Source organism: Barbus barbus, assembly GCF_936440315.1.
Source record: "Barbus barbus genome assembly, chromosome: 3".
NCBI lineage: Eukaryota > Metazoa > Chordata > Actinopteri > Cypriniformes > Cyprinidae > Barbus > Barbus barbus.
In genome coordinates, this window is record NC_136731.1 from 36885982 (window position 1) to 36910405 (window position 24424).

The following is a 24424-nucleotide window of genomic DNA, read 5'->3' on the forward strand; positions in this document are numbered from 1 at the left end:
TGTGCACTCAGCAGACTTGACAGAGGATAATAAGTCTTTGAACATTAAGATAAAAAAAAAAAATGACTTGGGCGGAAAAGCTTTTAAATATTTTCCTCCAGAGGCCACAAACAGTCAATGAATTCAGCCATTTCATGACAAAATAATAATAACAGTCCTAATAAGAATGTGTGCCTGGAATAACATTAAGGGAATATTACAGTGGCCTTGCCATTTTCCAACATATTCAAATAATAATGAAAAACAGCTTTCATCAGTATATATTATTTTTTTATATCTAGAGTTTTCTGCTAGCAGCCAACTAGAAAAAGTGTTTCTGCTCTAAAAAATACCATATCTGAAAAAATATACAGACCACCTGTTGCCTGAATCCCTGAAACTATATTGTTAGATAAGGTAAGAGGACTTTAGATCCGGCGTTCAATTGGACACTAAAGCTCTCTATTGGTTCACATCAGATAAGTACCATCTTAATAACCAAAAAACGGTTTGAGCTAAAAATCTTCATTTGTGTTCTACTGAAGAAACAAAGTCACCTACATCTTGGATGCCCTTGGGATAAGGAGATAAATATCAAATTTTCATTTTTGGGTGAACTATCCCTTTAAAGCCCACACACACACACACACATTTTCTTCTTTTATTTGGATCCACAAGACAAGCTACAAAAAAACAGAATCCAAATACCTTGGGAAGTCAGTTTGCAAGATGACAGGACTTTTAATAATACTAAATACTACTATAATATTAAAACTGAAATGTGCTTTAATGTCACTACTGATGATCTTTGAATAATATCGGTCTTTAAAAGATCGGTCATTGTATGATGTTTGAATAATATCGGTCTTTAAAAGATCGGTCATTGTACGATCTTTGAATAATATCGGTCTTTAAAAGATCGGTCATTGTATGATCTTTGAATAATATCGGTATTTAAAAGATCGGTCATTGTATGATCTTTGAATAATATCGGTATTTAAAAGATCGGTCATTGTATGATCTTTGAATAATATCGGTCTTTAAAAGCAAGATATTTAAATTGTACCTGAAGTATACTTGCAATAGTTCCAGTTTTAGCAGTTTAGTATACCAAATGTACAATTTTGCAGGGTATTTTTATTAAGTATATAAATATGTAAATGTATTTATAGTATACTTAGCATGAAATAAATGTATTTCAAAAACGTTTATTTTTCACTGTAGGGCACACACACATTTATCTATCAAAGCAATCAAAGTGAGAACAGACGGCAACCTTCTACGGTTTTATATAAAATGAATTCTAATTACTACAGACTATTCTAGATCTCAATCAAATAATTTAATAAAAATATCTTTCAATTGAGCACCTCCCCAAGTGTCACCAACGGGAGGTTTTGTCAATAATCTTGGCCAAATGAAGCTAAATAACCCCACACACACTCAACACATCTAATGACTATACAGCGCCACACTACACGACCTCAGGAGTCAGTAATCTCTCTGCGTATTGTGCATGCTGATATTGACACTGAATTAGATTATTAACCATTTGCCATTCCCAATTGAATGCTGAGCTAATTAACGAGCTAAATCATAATGCCAGATTAGCTCATAATACCAGAGTAAAGTCAGCGTATTGTTGTGATCCCTTAATATAGTCTTTACACTTGACTTGAAGTTTTCATATATAGCGCCATTCATAACCCATTTTACTTTGATAATCTAATGTATTTTCAACCAGAAATAAATATTTGAAATTACATGGACCAATGAATTCTGCACAATAAGACAAGAAACATATATTAAGAAAGTAAACAGGGTCAGTTTTTTAGGTAATAGAGTTCTTCAAGCCTTTTGACTTTGAGGTGTTAAACAGGAACAAAAAGAGACTCAACGGAGTCAAGGCCTCATTGTCCTGCTATAAATTACCTCCTGACAAAAAGAGGCCATGGAGAGAAGGGACACAGGAAATCTGCATCTGAGAAGCTCTCAATCTCATTAAAGTGTTAAACCCTAATCATGAATGCCGGCCAAGAATGCTTTAGAGCTGGAGGAGTGAAGGATGTCAGACAATGACACTGTGTCTCAAACCATAGCAAGCTGCCTTGACAGTATTATCAGGCTTTATAGACATGCTTACTTTGAAGCTACAAAAAAAATTTAAATAAACAAAAAAATAAAATCCACCCTGCTTCCAGCTTCTTGCTTAAAAAAAACATCTTTAAAAAAGATACTTGCTTAATTAGGTAAATAAACTTTATGTTTCACAAAATATCGAATGACTAATGTAAATCTAAGCTGTTTCAATTGAAAGAAACTTGCAATGACTGATCTTAAAACATGTCAGTGCTTTTGTTTTGTCTCAAGATGTACCCCAGTAATATTTTTTTTCTAAGGCACGTTTATAAAAATTACTTAAATGTCCTAATTGAACTATGGCCTAATCCTGGCTTAGTCTAAGCCCTGTCTCTGAAACCAGGCCATAATGCAATATATACTAAACCAGCATGTGCTAAATAGTATAGTATATATTTTATATTCTATACAAAATATATATACATATATCTTTAATGTATATATTTTACAAACATGCATTTTACAGTTTTCAGATATTTGTGTACATGTCTTTCAGGGCGTCAGTGATAGCAGCATTGCCTACTTTCTATTATTCCAGAAACAGTGGCCAGGGGAAGTACAGGAAAGGCTGTTGCTAGGCAATATGATGATGCCTTTTAAAACATGGTTGACATGGCAAGGTCAAGGACTCTTCCCTCAGACTTTCCCCTTGTTCTCAGTACAAGGACTAAGTGAAACAAAACCAGCTTTCACCTGCACACAGCACCCACAGCGATACTAGGATTTTAGTATCGCTGTAGAATCATAGACTGACAGTTTTATAACTCTACATTAAAATAAAATGAAATTGAATGTATACAATTTGGTGTCTTTGAGAACTTTTAAAACTACCATTCGACAATTGGAGAACGAGTCAATGATATGTAAATGTTTTTAATTTTATGCTTGTAGAGGTTTTGTGTTCCTATAAGTTACACTGGGCTGCCTCTCTAGGCCAGGACACTTCTGTAAAAGAGATGTTTTTCATCTCAGAGAAGTCTTTCCTGATTAATTAAAGGTTAAATAAATTAAATTGAATGAACTGGTTGCTCTAACAACTGAAACTGTGTGTGCAGGGAGGAATGTCAGGACACATTTCTCAATAATTACAACAAAATGCTTTAAAACTACAACACTTCATGCATCTCAACATTAGGAAAGGCTGTCACTAAATAAACACACGTTGTCACTCAGAAAACAACAACCTAAAACATAGGTAGTGGTATATGTTTTCAACAACACTATGACCAATTACTATGAACTAGTTGCTTATTAGCATGCCTATTACTAGCATATTGGCTGTTTAATAGTACATATTCTGCATGATCATATTCTATATCCCTAATCCTACCCAATACTACAACTACAACTACATTTTCTTTTGTAATATATATATATATATATATACATACATAGTTTGTACATAGTTTTGATGGTGGTTGTGTTGGAGTGAGAAAAGAATTTTGAAAGATGTAGTCGTTGAATGTATTTTGTGCCAAAGCAATGAAAAATTATCCACGATTTACCCCACATATAGAATGACAAAACAAATGACCTAAGTATTGAGAAATGTGTTCTAGTGAATATATTAAAAACTGTAAGCTCACTGAAAACTGTTCAGCTGAGCTGGTGACCTGAATCATGAATCAAAATAGTGATATTTGATTACTTGCAAACCCAAGTGTGCTTGGTCCAAACCCCCAACCAGTTTCTTTTTTGGGTCATGTTAGTATGACAATGATTACTAAAGCACGACTAAAGCAGAGTAATGACTCAGATAGAGAAAATGCCAGTTTAACGGTAAAACCTTAAATGCACGCAGATGCTTTGCAACTTGCAAGAGGTGCAAAAAATGAAAGTCAAATGAGAAATGCATTACACTGTCTGTAAGCATACAAAGATGCACATATTTTTATATTCTTGAAAATTATTTGGCCTACTATCCAGCTTAAAAATGAACAAAGGACAGCTTGTACAAAATGTTTTTTATCCTAACAGCTCTTGGTAAAACTTGCCTTCTGGATAGACAAACCTGAAAGGCTGAAACAGAGCCTAATGATTGTAATTCCCAAAGGGACCTGTCATACTGACACAACCGTCCACTGCTGACAGGAATATGTTCTCTTCACATAATGAGACCGTGGCTTAAGGGGAGACCTGAGGCTCTGGAATGCAGCACAGACAGGAACCAGCTGCCCGGCAGGGGATGGGTCTGTTTCTCTGGCCTTGTGTGCTGGGTCAGCAGGATAGCAGAGGAATCCTGACCTCATCTGCCCTCAGAATCAAACTCAGAGTACTTATGCTTTTCTGGACATCTACTAAGAAAGTTGCATGAACACAAACATTTCAAAATGCATAAAAAGCCCTCATCCCCAGCAATGACAAAGACTTTGAATCAGTCATAAATATCCATGTCTGCATGCATGTTCTGTGTCTCTGTGCATGTGTGTATCTTCATGTCTCTGCGTGTATGTGTGTGTGTGTTTTTATCCTGCACTATAGTTATCAAAAGCTGAGTTACTGAGATAAAAGACAAAACAGTTTACTAGAACACATTTGATTTCCTGTCTCCTCTGTTACAACTTTCATATCAAATACACCCTCAAATACAAACACCCACACAAGCATGTTTTTTCTTCTATCATGGTAGGGACTTTCCATTGACTGTTTGTACTGAGCTACTGATATTTTCTACAGCAAATCCCCAAGTCTTACCCTTATAGAAACTTTTCTGGATTTTTATTTTTCATTAAGGCATTATTTAGTATGTTACTTAACTTGCCATTGCCTGATCTCAACAATGATTTCATCCTGTTATTATCCTTATGAATACATTTGGTTCCCACCACAACACAGACAAAACGTGACCCACACATTTATTATTGGCCCTCACCGAAGCCATGGATACTTTGTTAAGGATGAATAATTTAAAAGACTGATGTGTTAATAGTGGTCCAAGCCCTTGGGCCGTGTGTCCACCAAAGCGTTTTTTTCCCCCAAGGCTAGCATATCTTTTCAATTGTTTTCAATGGGAATTTTTTATAACGCCAGGAGTGTGATGAGGCACTGAGTGTTTAGCACTCTGCATTTTTTTCTCAGTGCCAAGAGTTGAAGAATATTCAACTTTGTCACTTCACAGCCGTCCATTCACAGTGGAGGAGGGGCGGGACAAATACCACCCCGACCAACTGCCACATCCTGCTAATACAATAGCAACAGACGACAACAACAAGCACAACAACAGAGCAAAATCAATTAAAGCAAGGGCCAGAGCAATTACAACATTTTTATATTCAAAAATAAACTGTCTGTGAAATCCAATTGACAGTTCTGCGGATATTCCGTATTATAGCAAATAAAGCATCTCAACTGAAAAAGAAAGAAAGAAAGAAAGAAAGAAAGAAAGAAAGAAAGAAAGAAAGAAAGAAAGAAAGAAAGAAAAATAACACACTGAAAAATCATTACATGAAGTGGCAAGCCAAACGAGGTTACCCACAAACCTACTGGGTATCTCAGGGCCATCTGGATTGCTGTGGCCAGATTCAATAGAAAACCCATTCAATTTAGCCCGACAGCCATTAGACAGCCTGGACAACATTTCCAAGAGTCAAGGACTCTGATGGGACAGATTATATGTTGGTAGGAGATGCTTTCACAGGCCTGATGACATATAGATCTACAATCTCTAGGGAAATGGTATGTGGAAAAGCAGTGTATGTCACTGCTAATGTTCACAATCACTCACAATTACACACACACACACACACACACACACACACACACATTAGACATACAAATGCTTCTCCTTTAAAAGACTAGATAACTTAATGAGCTGAAATGACTTTTTCTCTACATGATTTCAGTTTTCAGTAAGAATGAGGCCAGAAACACACTACGCAAATATGAGAACAAAAATACAGCGTTTCATACTTATTTTATAAGTATGAATTAAATTACACCATGCAAAGAGAGTAAATGACTTTCTGGATTCTAGATTTGATTTATAAATGAGCTACAAAAAGAAGCAGTTTTATACACTACCACTTGGGTCATTATGTTTAAAAAAAAAAAAAAAAATCAATACTTTTATTCAGTAAGCATGCATTAAACTTGTTAAACTTGTTAAATTAAAAAGGATGCGTTAAAATGTTCTTTTTAACTTTCTACTCATCAAAGAAACCTGAAAAAAAAAACACATATATATATATATATATATATATATATATATATCACAGTTTACACAAAATGTTTTTGGACATTAATGTTGGTTTTCAACAATGATAATAAGAAATGTTTTCAAATCAGCATATTAGAATGATTTCTGAAGGATCAGGTGACCCTGAAGACTGGAGTAATGCCCAATGGCCATTACAGAAATAAATGACATTTTACAATATATTAAAATATAAAACAGTTATTTTTAATGTTGATAACATTTCATAACATTACTGTTTTTTACTGTATTTTTCATTAAACAAATGAAGCCTTTGAGAGCATTGGAGACTTTAAACTCCAAACGTTTAAATGGTAGTGTAAATATGTTAAGTATGGTTAAAACACTTAAATGTCTATTTTTCCTGCAGATGCTGAACTGTGCTAAATAGCTGTCATCCAGATCAGGCACTGAAAGGAAAAAGATGATAAAACTACTATTTTTGTCCCAGTCAACCACTCTCTTGCAATATGCAGTTTAATGTGTATATTTGTGCTAATATTTGATAAATGGCTCGCTAATCTGATTTAATCATGTGAATCCTCTAATTTAACATCCTTTCCCTATGATTTCTCTTTTGCAGTTTCCTCATCTTGTTTCCTTTCCTCTCTCTGTCAGCCCACCTCCCTCCATGAGCAATCGACATTTGTCTAAACTTGTGAATATTCATCATATACAAACTAAGGAGAAGATTAAACACATGGCCCATGTGTGTGTGCAAGGCGACATTTGATTACAGGTCACCATTATTCATTTTTATTTTTCAGTTCACATACAGCTTGTTGTATAAAACAAAAGCCAATTTATAACAAATATGTGTGCGTGTTTGTGTGTGTGTGGATGAATCTAGTAAAGCCCTGCCAGTTGTCTGTTCTTCATCTCACATGTTGACTCTCTCACTCTCTAAGAGCTATCCTACAGCTTTGTGTGTGTCTGAATACTTATGACCAGGCACAATCTTGCAGTTTCTGGGAGAGCATGGTAAACATGGTAAAATGTGTTACACAGTTGTACTAAACTCTTACAGATAGTAAATTGGCTGAAATATTAAATAAATGAAGATGTGTACAAATTTGTGAATTTTGACTCAACCGAAATCTATGTGTGCAGATTCCATGCATGCCTGCTTATGACATTGTTTGTGGTCAAGGAAATGATCAAAATAAAACATAACCAGTGCACAATCTCTTTCTCTCTCCTCTTATAATATTTACAGTCTTTACAGGACCCTACTGTTTTTACAAGGAGAGAGGGGGTTCATAGATCTTTTGCTATTTGCTCCTCAGCTACTTCTGCCTAAGAGAATCATCTACAAACACCCACAAACGTGTGTGTGTGTGTGTGGGTGGCTGTGTGTGTGTGCATCTCCGCAAGGATCTGAATCACTGTTCAGCCCAGAGATATCACACAATAACAAACACATCTCTGAAACAAACAAACACAGACACACACACACACAAACACCAACAGTCAGCATCCTCATCAACAATACATCAAGTTCTCAACTTTTCCACACTTACACACACACACTAGAGATGCTGGGATAAAGGCTATGAATGCAGCTGAGATGCCCCAGGATAACATCCTGCACACACACACATTGAGAAGGCTGATGGGGAGCAGGGGAGGTGAGGCTGTTGTGACTCATGCAACAAAAGAGAAAAAAAACAGTACAACAAACTCTTCTACTCAGAAATTAAAGGCAGAAAAGGCCAGCTGCAATAATCTATTCAATCGTGCACTGTACTTCCTCTTGCTTCATTTTTTCCCCCTTTAAAATTAACATTTGTCTTTCATCTACAGTTTCTGTGACCTACAATATTATTTCATCATGGATTAAAATATTACTTCTGTGTGGGAGGGGACATTTGAGTGACAGGTGAATTGTCCAGTCACCTTGCTCCAATTTCACTCTAGAAAAGCTCTAGAAAACTCGCAAGGGCTGCATTTATTTGAACTACAATAAAAACAGTTATATATTGTGAAATATAATTACAATTTAAAATAACTTCTCTATTGGAATATATTTTAAAATGTAATTTATTCCAGTGATGGCAAAGATGAATTTTCAGCAATCATTATTTCAGTCTTCAGTGTCACATGATCCTTCAGAGATCATTCTAATGTGATGATTTGGATTATTATCTTTCTTAAAAACAGTTGTGTTGCTTAATATTATTGCGGATATCTTGAAATATATATTTTTAAGGATTATTTGATTAATACAAATATCGAAAGAACAGAATTTGCTAGAAATAGAAATCTTTTGCAACATTATAAATATTTTTATTCAGCAAAGATGCATTACATTGATCAAAGTGACAGTAAAGAAATTACTTTTTTTTTGTAGTGTATCTCAATGCAATTGTAGGATTTCAGCCTTTCAATAAAACGTGGTTATGGATCAATCTGGGACTGGAGTACAGACATGGATTTACAAACCAAATGTAATTTTTTTGTTCATTTCTAATCTAAAAATAGTGAAAACTTGTTCCAGCCCAAGGCCCACCGCATGCTATCCACTCAATCTGTGCAACATTTTGCAACCATTGACGTGAGTCAATGCAACACAATTGCTGATTTTTAATGGGGCTGAGGCGATCACAGATTTGGGTGCTGACAGCTGAATTAAACACAGATGTTTGCAGAGGAGGGGTGAAGATGAAAGATGTACAGTAGGACCGAGAATGATTTTGTCAATAGTCACAAATAAGCAAATTTGTAAAGATTTTAAAATTAGTTATTTTTTCACCCATCACATTAAGAATGTAATTTGACTTATTTCACAATCGTTCCATATGAGAATGTTAAGATAAATGTTTAGGAGTCCCAGTAGTTACAGTTTAGATGCTTATGTGTGAATTCAACCATTATTTTTTTTCATGCATTACAATAGACAGGGTGTGGTCACAGCTTTGAGGGGGCCCCACGGCGAACGGACGGAGGTGGAAGGCCCCTACCCCCAGAACGCGATTGCGAACAGACCACACAACGGGCCCCGCATCAGCTAAGGACGGCCCTGATAATGCATAAAAATTAAAGTAAAAATTACATTGTTGCTAATAAATAAAATTACATATAATTTCTACTGTTGTGAAAAACTGCACAAAAATGCCCCCTTTTTAAATAATTAGTTTTGCCTTTTTGATAGGACGTTGGTAGACAGAATGTGAAGTGAGAGAGAGAGGAAGGCGGGATCAGGTAAGGTCCATGAGCTGGGATTCGAACTTGGGACACCCAAAGCGCAATAGCAGAAATATGCCCTTTTTTTTTTTTTTTTACTATATTTTACATCTTGCACTTTAAATCTTGAATATATTATTTAATAATAATATATAATATATATATTTTTTAAACTGTCAAAAATTGTCAAAAGGTTGGAAAATCTACTAAGATATCCAAACTCTAAATACTGTAGGTCTAGAATCGCCTACGCTTATCAACATTACACTGTGGAGGACAGAAAGAGAGAGACAGAGAGACATTCATGCATAAACTTGACAGCACATGCTTAGTCTCTCAGTGGCAGGATGTGTCACTGAGGTCAATATGTTTTGCAAATGTAAATAAAAGCACTGATGGAATGGTGACCAGTCACTGCCCCCTCATCCTCCAAGTTTAGGCCTATATGTGGCCAGTGGTTCTGGGGATTTAGTTGAATTGAACCTCTCAACAGCACAAATACTGTATATAAGGAATAAGAAATGCTACTTTTTAATACATACTTTTTAACATTTAACATAAAAAGGTTTCATGTTTGACAAGTTACATTTAGATCATCTAACGCTACTTTGAAGTTAATCTTTAAACCCATTAATAAATTACACTGTCAAATGTAATCTTTAGCAAATATCAAAATGAATATTGATTTTTCATTCTGTACAATGTTATGATTCTTAAATGTATTTGTAGCTCTTAAAATGACTGCTTTTAGCTTTCAGTGTTTTATTATTTATTTATTCAGACAAAATATATATAAATTTAAATATATCCCATTTGTCAATGATCCATATGAGCGAAATCAGTGCATTCTTACATAAAATTCATACAAAACGACTTCACGCACATCAGCTTTAAAAGAAAGTATTCTGAAACAACTTCATGTGAGCTGTAATCTGAATAATTTAACTACGAACAGCACCAAAAGCCAACTGGAAGCACAGAGCTCTGCACTGTCAGCACGAGGAGCATTCCATAAACCTGCAGCTGATCTGCTTATAGTATCCTGCCCCTCAAGTAGTGGACTGTGGAGGGTCTCTCAGAGAATTTTTAGGAACTCTCTAGAGATCAGTACTGGCATAGTTTACCTCCAGATTCCAATATGCAGCAGCCATATCACCCTGCAGCCCAAGACTGATTGCCCACTGAAGCTAAGCAGGGTTGAGCCTGGTCAGTACCTGGATGGGAGACCTCCTGGGAAAACTAAGTTGCTGTTGGAAGAGGTGTTAGTGAGGCCAGCAGGGGGTTCTCACCCTGCAGTCTGTGTGGGTCCTAATGCCCCAGTGTAGTGACGGGGACACTATACTGTAAAAAGCACCGTCCTTCGGATGAGACGTTAAACCGAAGTCCTGACTCTCTGTGGTCATTAAAAATCCCAGGATGTCCTTCGAAAATGAGTAGGGGTGTAACCCTGGCATCCTGGCCAAATTTCTCCATTGGCCTCTGACCATCATGGCCTCCTAATCATCCCCATACACTGATTGGCTTCATCACTCTGTCTCCTCTCCACCAATAAGCTGGTGTGTGGTGGGCGTTCTGGTGCAATATGGCTGCCGTCGCATCATCCAGGTGGATGCAGCACATTGGTGGTGGTTGAGGAGATTCCCCCCCATCTATGTAAAGCGTTTTGAGTACCCAGAAAAGCGCTATATAAATGTAACAAATTATTATTATTATTAATTCTATACAGAATAATAGCACCGCACTGCTGGAGAAAGACACACACACACAGAGCCACACATACACAGAGCCACACACACACACACACACACACAGGGCTCACAGCACAAGATCTCAGCAAAAACCTTAAGCAACAGATTGAATCAACATGACAGCCAAAAACAAGGATGCTATTTCCATTTGCACATGACCAAATCCTACACACATACGCACACAGCATGTCAGCATGCACACAAACACACACCGTATACGCCTCCTCCACTTTCATGGCACTAGTTGCCATCGTATCGAAGCCATCTGTGTACCAGCAGTACTGGCACCTTGAGTAGAGAGAAAGCCAGGACAGAGTTAGCACCATGCTTATCTACAGGCCATTATAATACCAAAGACTCATTTAAAACTCATGCACTGTAAAGCAAACAACCAAAGGGAAAGCTGACAGGCTTTATAAGGTGTTAAAGGCATTATTTAGCAAGATTTTTTCTAGCGATCAAGCAAATTGGCGGTCATCAAGTCTTGGCGTTGTTGGTTGCTAGAAGGCATCAGCTCACAATAATAGTATCCAACTGAGAGAGAGAGACAGATTATATATGTGACCCTGGACCCCTAAAACCAGTCATAAGTAGCACGGCTATATTTGTAGCAATAGCCAAAACAACATTGTATGGGTAAAAATGATTGATTTTTCTTTTATGCCAGAAATCATTAGGACATTAAGTAAAGATCATGTTCCATGAAGATATTTGGTAAATTTCATACCGTAAATATATCAAAACTTAATTTTTGATTAGTAATATGCATTGCCAAGAGCTTCATTTGGACAACTTTAAAGGCCTTTTCTTTGCACGCTCTGATTCCAGATTTTCAAATAGTTGTATCTTGGCCAAATATTGTCCTATCCTAACAAATCTACATCAATGGAAAGATTATTTATTCAGCTTTCAAAAATCTTAATTTTTAACAACTGATTTCTATTTAACTATACTTTTCAATATATTTTAAAATTTAATTTATTCCTGTGATGCCAAGCAAGATGTCTTCAGTGTCACACGATCCTTCAGAAATCATTCTAATATGCTGATTTGCTGGTCAAGAAGCATTTCTTGTTATTATCAATGTTAGAAACGGCTGTGCTGCTTAATATTTTTGTGTAAACCGTGATACTCTTCTTTCAGGATTGTAATGCATCCCTGAGTAAATATCTGTTGCACTGTCAATCTTTTTTTTCTCATAAAACTTCAATATTTTGAATTTTTAAATATTTCCATGCTCCTGCTTAGATTTATGTGTTTTTGCTCGTCTCTTGGTTGCATGCTGCCTTGTTTCGAGGTTTTTTGAAGTTTGAACCACCTTCAGGTGTTTTTCTAATCTCAGTAGTTGTTTACTGCTCTGGCGGATGTCTTTTTTAGTTAAAAAAACAGAGCAAAACTAGACTGGACTGTTTTGGGAAACATGTAAATAACAGCAGAACAACCGAGTACAATAGTTCATCACACAGCCTGCAAACACAGGGAGGACAGGGCAAATTTATTACTAATAAAACCACACGTAATAAAACATACAAATCTTGATGTCTACTGTAGTATATAAGGCCCACAGACACACACAGTGCTTTATTACTAACGTGGGAACATGCAGTGCTCTCTAGAGCACAGTGCCAGCTACAACATATAATAGCACATACATAAACAGGGAACTCATGTTGAGGTTGTCAAGTTGGTAGACTGTGATTGATCATCCTGACCTAACCTTAGTCATGACAACTCACATTAAAAACCTGTTCTGAGATCAGTCTTCCCATCACAACCTCATTCACTAGCTGCTCTCACTGTCTGAATCTGAGCCAGACGCCTGGCTGAGAGGGTTGGCGTACTGTCAAGATTGTGTCTTCGGGACTTTTAAAGAGAGTTTGAGTGTTCCCGCTGTTCTTTACTCTACCCTGTGAGAACAAGTGTCTTTAGGGTGCGGAGCTAAGAGTCTAGCACAGCTAGACAAACTCACCCTGCAGCTACTGATCTGACTGCAGTCAGAATTCAGCCACATGAGTGTATGCATGTTGGGTAATTAGTTAAGGGTAAATAACTATAGATCCATGCAAGTTAAGACTGTCAGCTAAATATTTTATTTGTTCCTCAGAACGCAGTCATACGAGTTTGGATGACAGCTTTCATTTTTGGGTGAACTATCCCTTTAATCAGGGTTCCATACTAAAAAAATGACTAGTAGTGAGTAATTGGCTCTGAATGTGAAAAATTTAGGAGCCAAATGCCTTTAGTTGCCAATTGCTGCGATTCACATTGAACCAGACATGAGCAAGTTTGAGGCTGTTTTGTGAATCTTTCTGATTCTGAGGCTGAGCAGTTCACGGACTCAGTCAGTCCGATTCAAAGCGCTAACTCAAAAGCGAGTTTTGTGAATCTTTCTGACTGACTTCTTAAAAAGAACCAGTTCATTACATTAATTTGTTCAAATCAGACACCTGCTGTGTTCATGCAATTGGAGAACACTGGCATGTACTCTAAACATTAATGCCACCTTACAGGATCACACATAGCAAGAAAATAATGCATTTTTGTTGCAATGTTTTATTTTTTTATTCAGTTTTGCATTTGCATCAATTTTATTCACAGTCTAGATCCCTGCTTTAATTTTTCTGCAGTAATATGACTTCCAAGAACATGAGTAAATGACAGAGTTTCCATTTTTGGGGGAACTATGCCTTTAATCGTGGATTCAGGCTTAAAAAATGACTACAGAGCAATTGACTCAGAACATCAAATATTAAGGAGCCAAAATCCTTTAGTTGTCACACACAGTGATTCATTTTGAAACGGACATAACTAAAAAATGACTTGCGGTTCAGAAAGGGAGTCAGTTGTGAACTAAGCGACAGCTCTGAGCAATTTGCTGAATTTACAAACGACTTTTGAGATTTGTTTTGTAAATCTTTCTGACTGACGCAGTTTTTCAAATCATATATAGTGGCTCGAGTTGTGTTCACACAATAAGGAAGCACTGACATGCATCAAACCAATATGTAATTAACAGCACCTCTTGAAATCATCAACAGCAAAAAATATTGCAGAAAAGTTTATTTTTGTTGTATTTTTCAACCATTTTAATCACGGTCCAGATCCCTCTTTAAATATTTAGAAAATAATATAACTTACAAGAACATGAGGGGTAGTAAATCCACTTTGTGGTGAACTATTGCTTTAATGTTTCTGTTAAGCAGTGATGTGGTTTTCAAGAACCATCTACAATTTAAATGAAGACATAAATAAAACATAGCTCTACAAGATACATTGATTTCCCATGCATGTGACAACCACAAACACATACAGTGCTGAAATATGACCTGCAATGTGCTGATAACTACTCTCATTTCCTGTTTTTTTTTCTTTTTGAAAGCCAGCCAACTTCCTCCATGCCTCATGCACTCCTCATCCAGGCAAGACTTCATCATGTGACAGAATGACGGGGACGAAATGAGACAAAATGCAGATGCACTGAGCAGTCAAAGTAAACAAACCAATCAGATGGAACATTAGCAGGGCTTTAATGAAAGAGGATAAATTTGCTCCCTTTCAAGGGACTCTCTGTCTGGCATCATGTTCTCTCACTATTTACTGACACCTGACTTTCTGCTCGCAAAACTTGATGGATGGACATAATTATGCATGCATGTATGAGACGTATGGTTAATGATTCACTGAATTTTGTACTGAGATTCTCTTATTGAAAAAACAACCCTATAACTACACTTACAACATAGACAATGGTCTTTTTTTTAAGAGACAGTTTGCTGAACTAATCAGTTTCATCTATTTTTGATAATCTAATGCGCTGCTCTATATTGACTGACCTGAATCTTCATGACTGGAATGCATTTGTCAGCCAACAGTGATGAAATCCCACTGTCTCTGTCTATGTGAAACCCAGTCTTTATGAGCCCAGTCAGCTGGTTGAGGAGATGACAGATGTGTGGTCAGTCCAATAGACTTACAATAGATGTAAACAGTCCCTGCCTTTTCAATGAAGTCACTGTTGTAATTTGTAGCATGTGATATACTGAGCTTCACACAGAGGATAAGAGTCCATGAAAAAGTGCCACAAACTGGGCCTGCAGCCAGCTGCCTTACCTGCTGCCAGGAGGGGCAGGCAAAAAGAGGACAGGCTTAGAAAGAGGGAAAAACGGGTTTCTTGAATTACCTTTCAGTCGTGTATGCATGAAATAAGCGCACAATGATCGGTTTACACCAGAGAGAGCAGATATCTCACAGAAGGCAGAGATCTACCTGCCTTCCTAAGAAACAAAGATGGGAACACAGATGAGAACAGAAAGAAAGCATGCAGGACGGGGTGTAAAATAGCTCTACGTGCTCATGCTGTTAAATGAACCTCCTGAGCAGCTTCAAATTAGGACTAAATTACTCTACAAGAACTTCAAGACCACCTTAACTAAATTCAAAACCACAGCTGCATACTGTATTACTTTGCATGCTATCCATACTGTCATACACAAGATTAGAACAATTTCTTGTATACTGTCTTAAAGGGATAGTTCACCAAAAAAATTTAAATTCTGTCATTAATTACTCACCCTCATGTCATTCCAAACCAGTAAGACCTTTTTTATTCACATTTTATTCAAAATTTTTTAAACACATTTTTTTTTTTGATGAAATCCAAGAGCTTTCTGTCCCTCCATAGACAGCAAGGGAACTACTACTTTCAAGGCCAAGAAAGGTAGTAAGGACATCGATAAAATAGTTAATGTGACATCAGTGGTTCAACCTTCATTTTATGAAGCTACATGAATACATTTAATGCGCAAAAAAAAATAAAAAAAATAACGACTGTATTCAACAATTTCTTCTCTTCCGTGTCAGTCTTTGACATGTATAAACAAAGTGTCCTTACTATGTTTCTGGGCCTTGAACGTGTCAGTTGCATCGCTGTCTATGGAGGGTCTGAAAGCTGAAAATAAACGAGGATCTTACAGATTTGAAACAACATGAGGGTGAGTAATTAATAACAAAATTTTCATTTTTGGGTAAACTATCCCTTTAAATCATCGTATCCTGAATATATACTAAAGATTGCTTGTATGCTATAATGCATGTGTTTGTCTAAATTCACTTGTAGCATTTAAAATGACTGATTTTAGCTTTATTTTTAATGTATCTAGACAAAAATAGTGTTTAATTTAATATCGGGCATAACATGAAATCGGTTATCGCTGGTCTGGTTTGATGGTTTCAGTGTGGATCAGCAGCTTGGATAGCTGAGACTATGAGACTGGCTAGACCACCAAAGCCACTTTAGGCTGATTTAAGTCTGGTTTTGTAAGCTGGGATGTGGCTTTGTTTTGGCATGATGCTAGTTCTACAGAACAACATCTAACACTCACCAGATGCAAAAGCATTATGAGTGAGAAAAACAGTGTTATTGGAAGGCTATCTCACGCTCTTGCTCCAGCTAGATTCGTATCCAGTTTCATCACAGCCTCACTGGACTCTGGGATACTAGACTGAATGTATAGCTTTTGGATGACAGAGCCGCTTCCTGAGAGGGGGTGAGGGGAAACACACTTCGTGGGGGGAGGTGAGAGGAGAAGGAGAGAAAGAAACAAGGGTCCCAGCCACAATCTGGTACACATGAGGTCATTTCTGGGAAAAGGGAGAGAAAGTATGCCCAGATTTCGCACCATGAACAACAGACTCACAGATGCACTTTGTCTGTCTCTCTCTTTCAAAAAACAAAAACTGGCATGCTGATGATACATAAAAGAGAAACATGTGAAAACAGAATATTAAACAGTGACTGGACATTTGATGCACAATGAAGATCAACCGTATCATGAGATTTTACATATAAATTTTAAATATAAATGTGTGGAATGTAGGATTTTTCATGTTTTTGAAAAATTATGCTCACAAACGCTGCATTTATTTGATTAAAATTCAGTGAAAACAGTAATATTGTGAAATACTATTAGAATTTAAAATAACTGTTTTCTATTACAATATATTTTAAAATGTAATTTATTCCTGTGATGGCAAAGCTGAATTTTAGCAGCCATTACTCAACATCACATGATGCTTCAGAAATCATTCTAATAGGCTGATCTGTTGCTCAAGAATCATTTTATTATTATCAATGTAGTGCTGCATAATATTTTTGTGTAAACCATGAAATAGAACCACGAAAAGAATGTTCAAAAGAAACAGCATTTATTTGAAATAGAAATATTTTGTAACGTTTTAAAATTCTTTACTCTCACTTTTGAACAATTAAATGAGTCTTTGTCAAATAAAAAGTATTATTTTTTTTTTTTTAAATCTTATAGAGGCAAAACTTTTGAATGGTAGTGCGCATACAAAAATATTTTATAAGTTAGAATTTTTTTAATTTGAAGTATAAGTATATTCCATGTAGTCTCTCTATGAGGTCAAAGATTCAGCATGTATAATAATTTGAAAAGAATGAGAAAATTCACTGTATGTACACTGTATGTCAGTTGCCTTTTTATATACACATATTCATGCACACACACATACCCACACCCAATTATGCATACATACACACTGACAGGGCTCTGCTGCTGTCCAAGGTTCAGGTATTATGTAACACTGACAAGTGAACATGTCCCTCTGGCAACTTTTGGGGGCCTGGTGACAGCAAAATGTAATTGTGGACAACCACTGAGACACACATACTGTATCCTTAACACAGACTTAAAACCTGATAACGCCTGCACGCTGATAAAGATAACTAATAGAGACTAATATAAAGATCCCTCAAACATCAAATATGTTTGATCATGGAAATCCATGACTAGATGAAGCTTCACACACTCGCAGAAAGCCTGAGTGCATTTGATGTCTCCACTAAAGCGTATGTGTGAACTCTAGAGACCAGTGACCCAGATTCCCAGCGTACTCTTATTCGGCATCTATGCGTGTCTTCCAAATGTCACTTTCATATGGACTCTTTACCTACAATGAACATGAACAGAGACAGCGTAACAACGCTGAAGTCAAAACCCATTATACCCAGAGCAGACAAGGTGGTACTCTGCACAAATTAGCTTAGTGGAAGCCTCCATGAGGCAGCATTATCAGATGCTGTCTCACACGTAGTGTGGCCCCACTGACCACCTCAGCAAACTCACATCAGATTCAGCCGAGGGCGATTTCTCCAATGCACATATTCCTCCAGCCATTCTAATCTCCAAACCTCCAGACGGCCACCCTGAGCCTTTCTCCCCAGATGAGACCAAAAGGAGAGCTGTCTATGGCCCAAATCCATTACCACACTGAAGAAAATCAACGATGCAGCATGGATTTGAGTGGACTGTTTATACCAGCAGTGCATTTATTCTCATAACTGGAATTTTGTCAAAAGTGTAAATGGAAAAACAAAAGAATGAATGCATAATTATACCAAACACACCTCAAAAAAAAAAAAAAACTATTAAAACATTAATTAACATTAATTGAAATAAAGCTGAAATAACAAAAACATTCAAACCTAAAAACCTAAAACTTAACCTAAATAAAAATTTTGAAACACTGCCTTGGTAACTAACTGAAATACATTGAAGCACTAAAATTACTGAAAAAAAATGAATTAAAACTAAACCAGAATTAAAAAATAAATCAAACCCAAATAGAAAAAAATTATACAAAATATTAAATTAAAGCTAATTCAAGATGTTAATAAAATATAATGTTTAAATAATACTTAACTAACACTGAAGCACACAATAAATTTGTGATAAACAAATAAAATACTGGAAAAATGTGATGAGAATTTATATGATATGATATGATCTGAGATTGAGACTTCTGTATCTTGGCGAGTGTGTTGCATTTTTAAGATCTTTTCTCGAACTCTAGAGTAGACACTTGTGAAATTATGAGGGAACATTTTCTGAAGACAAAAATCTGGAAACATGAGATGCCAGCAAAGATCTCCATTTATTCTCATTGCTGACACAATTGCGACATTAGAAACATTTGTGATTTTCCTACCTATAAGAAGTGAATGTACAGGACATTAGCACATGTCAACAAACTAAACTACAGCCTAAAGCTGTTATACAGTAATGAGCCAGTCACTTATCAATGTCATAATTAATGCCTGCTCGACACAACTCAGTTACATATACACTAGGTGTGCGATTTATAATAACATAATCAGAAAATGTCACATTTGTTAGTACGCCATGGCCTGACTTCACCTGTTGTTTCCTAATATGCAGAGGCGTGCACGTTGCTACCGAGTCTAGATATTTTTCCATTTGTCAATGACATTTGCTCGGTTTAACAGCATCTGATTTGATTAAATGCTCCTGTGTTCACTCAACCAAACGCACAACAACCCTTTCCCTTTCACTTTCTCCCTTTTGCTGTGTAGTATTGAAATCACCCACCGCTATTCTCTGGGTGTCGATATAAACTCATAAGCAACACGGTAAATTGATTACCAACAGAAATGTCATGAATACAGGTTTTATGAGCAGAAGCATCAAGCATTTGTGACTGACGCCTTAGAGATTTATAGCCGTTAATCATTATTCTTGAGGGGTGATGCATCTATCACCCTCCTGATCAACCTCAACAGTCCTGTTCACACCAAGGACGCTAACTATGAATTTATTTATTATTGTTCTTGATTTCTGATACCATAGAACTTTCATAATTCTCTTCACCAGTGTCAATATCACAAAAAAAACTAATGCTAGCCTAAATAAAAAAACAAACAAACAAACAAATTCAAGCTCCCTGATGACATGTGAACAGTCAGTGATTAAATAAGAATAAGAAACTAATTACAAGCAATAGGACAAAAAAGCTACAGTAGAACAAATAAATGAGAAATGCTACATTGTATAAAGTACTCAAATGTATACTGTAAAACACTGCATATTCTTTACTGTGGAAATTAAATATATATTTCTTCTTATTAAAGTTACAAAAGTGAGTTAGTCAAGAGCAGCGAGATATTTTCTCTCTCTTGTTGTTTGATTAACATTAATGACAGACAGCAGGAATATTAGACTGCTGTCACTTTAAGAGCTGCCCGGATCCAATATACTGTTACACATGTGTTTTCTTTCTCAGCTGTTTGCTTTCACTTAAGACCTGAATTACTGTGTTTATGAGGATACTTGCAAAAACAGGCATTTTGACCGTTCAAAGCCTATAAAGGGGCAAAAATAACTCAGTTCAGTACTCCCAGTAGCTCCTCCTATGAGCACCGTCTTCGCAAAATGAATTCTCTTTCGCTGCTGATTGTGTTTAAAATCACTTGTTTTTAAACAGAAATTCTTTAAAACGCATGTAAACTGTAACAATTTTCGTGACCATATAGCACAGAGCATGAGCATGTAACTGCAATAGAGACAATAGTCCAAAATCTCTATCGGTTGACAAATTTCTAGCGGTTAACTGTGTCTGCCGGTATATCGCATACCCCTAGGGAAGTTCATCACAACTATAACAGTAACAACACAGAAGAATGATATTGTTGGAATCACTATCAATCATTTTTTCCAGCTAATGAATGAATGAGATGACAAAACGGCAGCACAAAATAGAACAATAAGCTATAGCATGCTGGTGTGGATGCTACTATAGTAACTGGTGTGAACAGGCCTTTAGTCAAGATAACTACCCTTAAAGGTTATAGTAGCCTAATCCCATTTTACTAGTAAGATCAAAGCAAAAGCCTTGGGTTTAAAAATACAAGAAGGCCAGACCCAGAGCACAGGTGAGGAGAAGGAAAGATGAAAAGTGAGACAGATTTTGTGCTCTGGATTGCTTTGGCCCTGGGCAGTTTGAGTGAGGGATCTGTTGTAGCACGTTTAACTAACAGAGTTTTAGCTGAGGACGAGTTGCTGGTAGACGGTCACTTTTAACATCTCAATAACAGATCACACACTGCACGAAAGCATATTTCATGATACCTGTAAAAACTCTCTGCAACCTATAATCATAGATGGAAAATCATCTGCAAATGAGGGACGAAATAGGTCTGACAAAGAGAGAATTGTGTGATATTCCTGAGCAAAACAGCACAGTCAAACCAAGCCCCTGACAGCTAGTCGATTTCTAACACCTGGGTAATGGATATTCAAGTATACGAAAGTTGATTCCCTATATAATAAAACTTAGATTCTCTTTAACAGTTGTCTTGAGCAAATACTGAATGCTTGTTTACTTCCAGTCTGCTAAATCTTCTACACAAGCACCACAAATACGTACACACCAAGTATACTTTGAGTGCTCAGATGTCGGCACGTTGAGTGCTTCTCTGTCATACTGGTCCTCTCGTGGGTGCCAAGACACCCACACAGTCACATAGGAATTCAATAAAGTAAGGGAATGGGAGCATAGCATGCTGTTTTGTGTCAGTTGCTAAGCAATGTGAATCAACCCAATGACAATTTTGACGTTCGGCTCCTGGTTCATCTCAGACAGCAGCGCTGACCCACAACGACCTGACCTGCTTTAAAACATAAGGGGTGACGTACTTTTTGTACAGTATCTTGAGCTGACTGTATTAGTCTTTTCTTTTTCCTCCTTCTATCTCTTCTTTGACCTAAGAACAATCTTTTGCCTGACAGGATAAGTAATTAATCAAAGTGCCTAACAGGGTTGTTCTTTGAGAACTCAACCACTTCATCATCTATTGTTGACTTTGGTACCAAATGTCAACTGATCAATCGTATAGATTTATTGACCCAAAGCCTTTCTTTTGTACCAACATTAAAATTCAGCCAATTGTATAGTTCAGGCACTCTGTATACTAAAACAAATCACTTTTCCACTTAAAACACCACTTGACAGCTGCCCTTCCAAAAGTTGAGGTGCTTAAGGATAGCTGTGCCCAGGACTGTGACCAGGACGTGGGTCAAACAGTCACACTGATATACATTTGTACCCCTGCCTTCAAACACAATGTTGCAGTTCTAATCTAAATGGCTATGAATATGTACACAAAACTGGTGAGATGCCTACTTACACATCATCGACCCAATAATTCTGCATTTTGGCATATACATACACACACACACACACATATATATATATATATATATATATGAGCAATTTCACATAAGCAGCCATGTGATATCACTCTATAACAGCATATGTATATCCATATATACAAACATTCGGTTCCATACAAACATCACATCATACAAATTCATAGGAAATGACGACCTAATAAAATAGTTCTGTTTTCACATGAGATTGGGTTGGATACTGTTTTTATTATTTATTGATTTAATAAATGATCGGTTCTTTAATATCGGGTCTACTGATAAGTGTTGTAGGAATTAACAAAGTGTCCATTGTTTAACCACTCTTTTCTCAACTGGAAATAACAGTACTCAAAAGTAAAGTAGCTTACTTATTTAATTCACAGCCATTCTTTTTAAGTGATTTTAGGCTTAGATATAGGCTAACTCAGAATAGTCCTAGATAAATATAAATTTGATAAATATAAATGGCACAATTAATAATTTAAACTAATTGAAATATTTATAATGCATGTTTTATATGCTGCAGCCTAAGAATTATTTATTAAGAATCATTTATTACTCAAAATAATGGTAAAAAACTAAAAACTCAAATCTGCATTTCTGTTATCTGATAATTAATAATTATAATTTCTGGCTGTAAAAAAAATGTTGGTCCAGATCTTATTGGGCACAAGATGTCCATGAGATATTCCAAAATATTCTAGGTATACAGTACATCTCACTTGGTTTTGAGCCAGCAATTCACGAAACAACTGGGGAACACACACGAAACATGCTACAGAAACAGTAGAGCAATGCTACATAATGTGTTTGCAGAGCAGTGGACGGCTGCATGGGCATTTGCATCGCTGCAGAGCTCTGGAAGTCCTCAGTCAATAACAAAGTGATGACACTCACTCACCTTCATAATACCGCAAGGTGGATTCCCGGTGCCGGTGCACCTCTCTGCAGAGCTGTCGCGGTTTCGGATGCCGATCCTCGGGCTGCTGTGCTCCCTGTACCGTCCGTTAGAGTACACCCCCTCGGCCCCGTACCCCGGGTGTCCAGCCGCCGACACGTCCAGGTATGTCTGGTAGGTTTCGCTGATGCTCAGCGCCGCCGCCGCCGCCGCGTCCCGGGTCGGAGTGGTATCCTCGGAGGCGAGCTCGTACAAGGGTCCCGCCACGGATTCAGAAGCCTGCGGCTCAGCCATCGCGCGCTCTGCCATTAGCTACGCCAAAAAACTCACCATCGAAGTGAGTGCGCCTGTGATTTTAACAGCCCACGGCGAGACAAACAGCCATCGGAGTCTCGTGCGTCGGAGTGAGACCGTAAAATCCATGAACGGAGAAGGCACCGCACGTTCTCTGCCAGCCGAGGAGGTGAATAGATTGTGCAGGCGGAGAGATTCAAACTCCCCTCTCCTCCCTCTCACCCTCTCACCCCTCGTCGCCACTAGGAGAAAATAAAGCGCACAGATGGCGCTCGCGCCGTGGTCTGCCGGTGGGCATCCGTAACTACCGAGATAATACAGGGTTATGAGGGCCAATTAGCCTCGTTCTGTCCCTTGATTGCCAGACGCCCTGTAAGCAGTGATGGAGGGATTGTCAGTTCGCGTGCTGTCACTTCAGTACTGTCCCTCCAGCGTCTCTCTCATGCGTGACCTATCAAAGATGACTGCGGAGGATGCTTGTGACTGGATTAAAGGCACATTTGGAGATCCTGCCACTTGATTTGCAAACTATCCCATCTCACTTAAACGAAACCACAAAGCCATAAACACGAGCAGATTTACATAAACATGCTACTCTACGACTTCCAGCATGCCTGGAAAAGAGTGATAAACAAACACAGTGCCTCCGCCTGGGGTACACGTAAGTACACCATGAAATTATCCAGTAATTGCCCCTTTTAAAGAGGCAGCCAGAGATGTTTTGGCTTATAAAGAAATGCCCTAATTGCATGGGAAAATAAAGGACTACATAAAGTGTACTATAACTATAATTATACAACTATAAAATTATCACAGCCTTGTAAAGTCAATGGCAGTTTATAAAGTTTCAGGCGCGTAAATTGTATTGCACTTTCAAAGCTCAGATTTAATGGCGTCTCAGCTATTATTACTTTATTTATTAACATTTTTTCTAAATTTTTTAAGGGGTATGTATATATATATATAT

The 24424-nt window shown here is 37.1% G+C and overlaps 1 protein-coding gene across 1 annotated transcript in view; it reads right to left on the reverse strand.

Annotated features, from left to right (window-relative positions):
- Window positions 1-23895, reverse strand: part of LOC306849466 (inactive phospholipase C-like protein 2) — a 66522-nt gene extending 42627 nt beyond the window's left edge. The window contains exon 1 of the mRNA XM_079384507.1: window positions 23167-23895. Coding sequence (XP_079240633.1) covers window positions 23167-23472 — 306 coding nt within the window. The 5' untranslated portion in view covers window positions 23473-23895. The remainder of the gene's footprint in view (window positions 1-23166) is intronic.
- Between the last annotated feature and the right edge of the window lie 529 nt (window positions 23896-24424).